Source organism: Nicotiana attenuata, unplaced genomic scaffold (genome assembly GCF_001879085.1).
Source record: "Nicotiana attenuata strain UT unplaced genomic scaffold, NIATTr2, whole genome shotgun sequence".
Classification (NCBI taxonomy): Eukaryota; Viridiplantae; Streptophyta; class Magnoliopsida; order Solanales; family Solanaceae; genus Nicotiana; species Nicotiana attenuata.
This window is the reverse complement of record NW_017672026.1, coordinates 154,887-156,815: the sequence shown is the minus strand read 5'-3', so window position 1 is coordinate 156,815 and position 1,929 is coordinate 154,887. Positions and strand designations below refer to the sequence as shown.

General features: G+C 37.8%; 1 protein-coding gene across 1 annotated transcript; it reads left to right on the top strand.

Moving 5' to 3' along the window:
- Positions 1-205: 205 nt before the first annotated feature.
- Positions 206-1,088, top strand: LOC109211403. The gene is made up of 2 exons (XM_019374942.1): positions 206-791; positions 997-1,088. Exons 1-2 carry the CDS (start codon positions 206-208, stop codon positions 1,086-1,088), a joined length of 678 nt encoding a protein of 225 aa, XP_019230487.1.
- Positions 1,089-1,929: the final 841 nt, after the last annotated feature.

Here is a 1,929-nt window from a genome sequence, read left to right as displayed (position 1 = left end):
ATGACCGTGACAATGAAGTTGAATAAGAGTATTGTTTTCTTTAAGATTTAACTATATATTAACTACGAAAACCAAACACGGAAAAAAGCCTTTTTACGCTTATCTGAAGCTAGCAGCAAATAGTTTGTTTGGAACAACTCTCAAGGTTTGATATTTTGTAAGATCTAGCCAACACTCAGGTTCCCTACCATGAATCCTCAACCCTATGAAGCCGAAACCAATATTCCACCCAACACCCCCAGATATTGTTCATGAGAAACCCACTCAAAATGAATGGAAGAACAAATCCTCATTCAAGGATATGTTAACTGCCTCTAGCCAAATGCCTTTCACCCCAAATCTGGACCAGGCTGACATGGACCTAACAACAACCTCCCTAGAAGAGGAAGAGTTCGAGCATGCATCAAACTTCAATGAAAGAGGCATTAAAAGAATATCTCTAACCGAAGAAGATAGACAACGAATTTATGAGCCATGGAAATGCTCTATCATAATTAAGCTGGTGGGGAAACGCATGCTACGCCATTATTTAAAGAAAAAGATCCAAGAATTATGGAAGCCAACGAAAGAATTCTCATTAATTGATCTTGGAGAGGATTACTATATAATAAAATGCAAAAAAAAAAAAGAGGAAAATACGGGTAAAGCTATCCATCAAGGACCATGGTTCATCAATGGCCACTTTCTATCCATTTCGAGATGGAAACCAAATTTTGTGGCTACAAATGAAAAGTTAGCTACCTCGACAGTATGGATTAGGCTCCCTCAATTGCCAACGGAATTTTATGATGGTAAGATCCTTGAGAAGATCGGAAATGCAATAGGACGCCTACTTAAAATTGATATTTGTACATCAACAACTCTAAGGGGTCGCTATGCAAGAATTTGTGTGGAAATCCCTCTAGAAATTCCAGTTCAACCTTTCCTATATTTTGTCCACCATACACAATATATTCATTATGAGGGTGAAAATTTTCTTTGTAAAAATTGTGGCAGATTCGGACACACATAAAACAAGCAAGGATATTAAACATCCAACAAAGGAACAACAACCTACTACAGCAATGGAAGATCCAGAAGCAGAATGAATGGAAAACAGTCTCCTTCAATAAAGGAAGAAAGCAAGGAGTAAAAAATACTTCTCATTTCATCAATAATCCAACCAAAAACTCCAACGTCCCAGGTATCTCCGTCAGGCTGTTTAATGTCAATACAGGTAAGTATTTGGATACCCAAATGTTACAATACAAGTCTAAAGATCCCATCAACTCCATACCACCTACAAATGCTAATAATTCCTATTAAAACCATTTCTCTCTCCTAAACACTAAGCAAACGGCTTTACAAGAAACCACTAATGATAATTCTAGTAACCTATTAAAAACCAATAATAGCCATGCAAGTGAACACTTGGCCACTCAAAACAAAGACATTAACATGCTGGACTCTAACGTGGCCTTTACTAAGGTAAACAAAATAGATAAAAATAGTGCCATGCAAAATGACACCCAAACGGACAAAACTAACCCTTCTAATAATTATAACCCTACTACACCTATTAACACTCTTAAACAAAAATCTAGCCATAATCTTAAGTTAACCGAAGGGAATGAACAAAATCTACTCCCTAGATATGGCAATATTCCCCCTCCAGTGCATGTTGGCCAAATGGCAACTAAGGAAAACAAAAGCAACCAAACGGCCATTACCTTAGAAGATGAAAAGGATACTAAGGCTCTTCCTATAAAACTAGACATTGAGCTACCAAAAGCCATGCACTTAGAAAGCTCAATCATTACCCTCTCTCCCAATCCCTCCCACTCCCTCCAGTAGCATCAATCTCACGCGTGCCACAAGCTTATTAAATACTCTACCCCCCATTAAAGATGCCAAGACTTCCATCAACCCTAAGAAGAAGAAACCGTCTAA

Coding starts and splice junctions, on each gene's coding strand:
- LOC109211403 (XM_019374942.1), top strand. CDS start 206: ATGAAGCCGAAACCAATATTCCACCCAACACCCCCAGATATTGTTCAT. Junction 792..996: donor GCCAACGGAATTTTATGATG/GTAAGATCCTTG, acceptor AAATTGTGGCAG/ATTCGGACACACATAAAACA.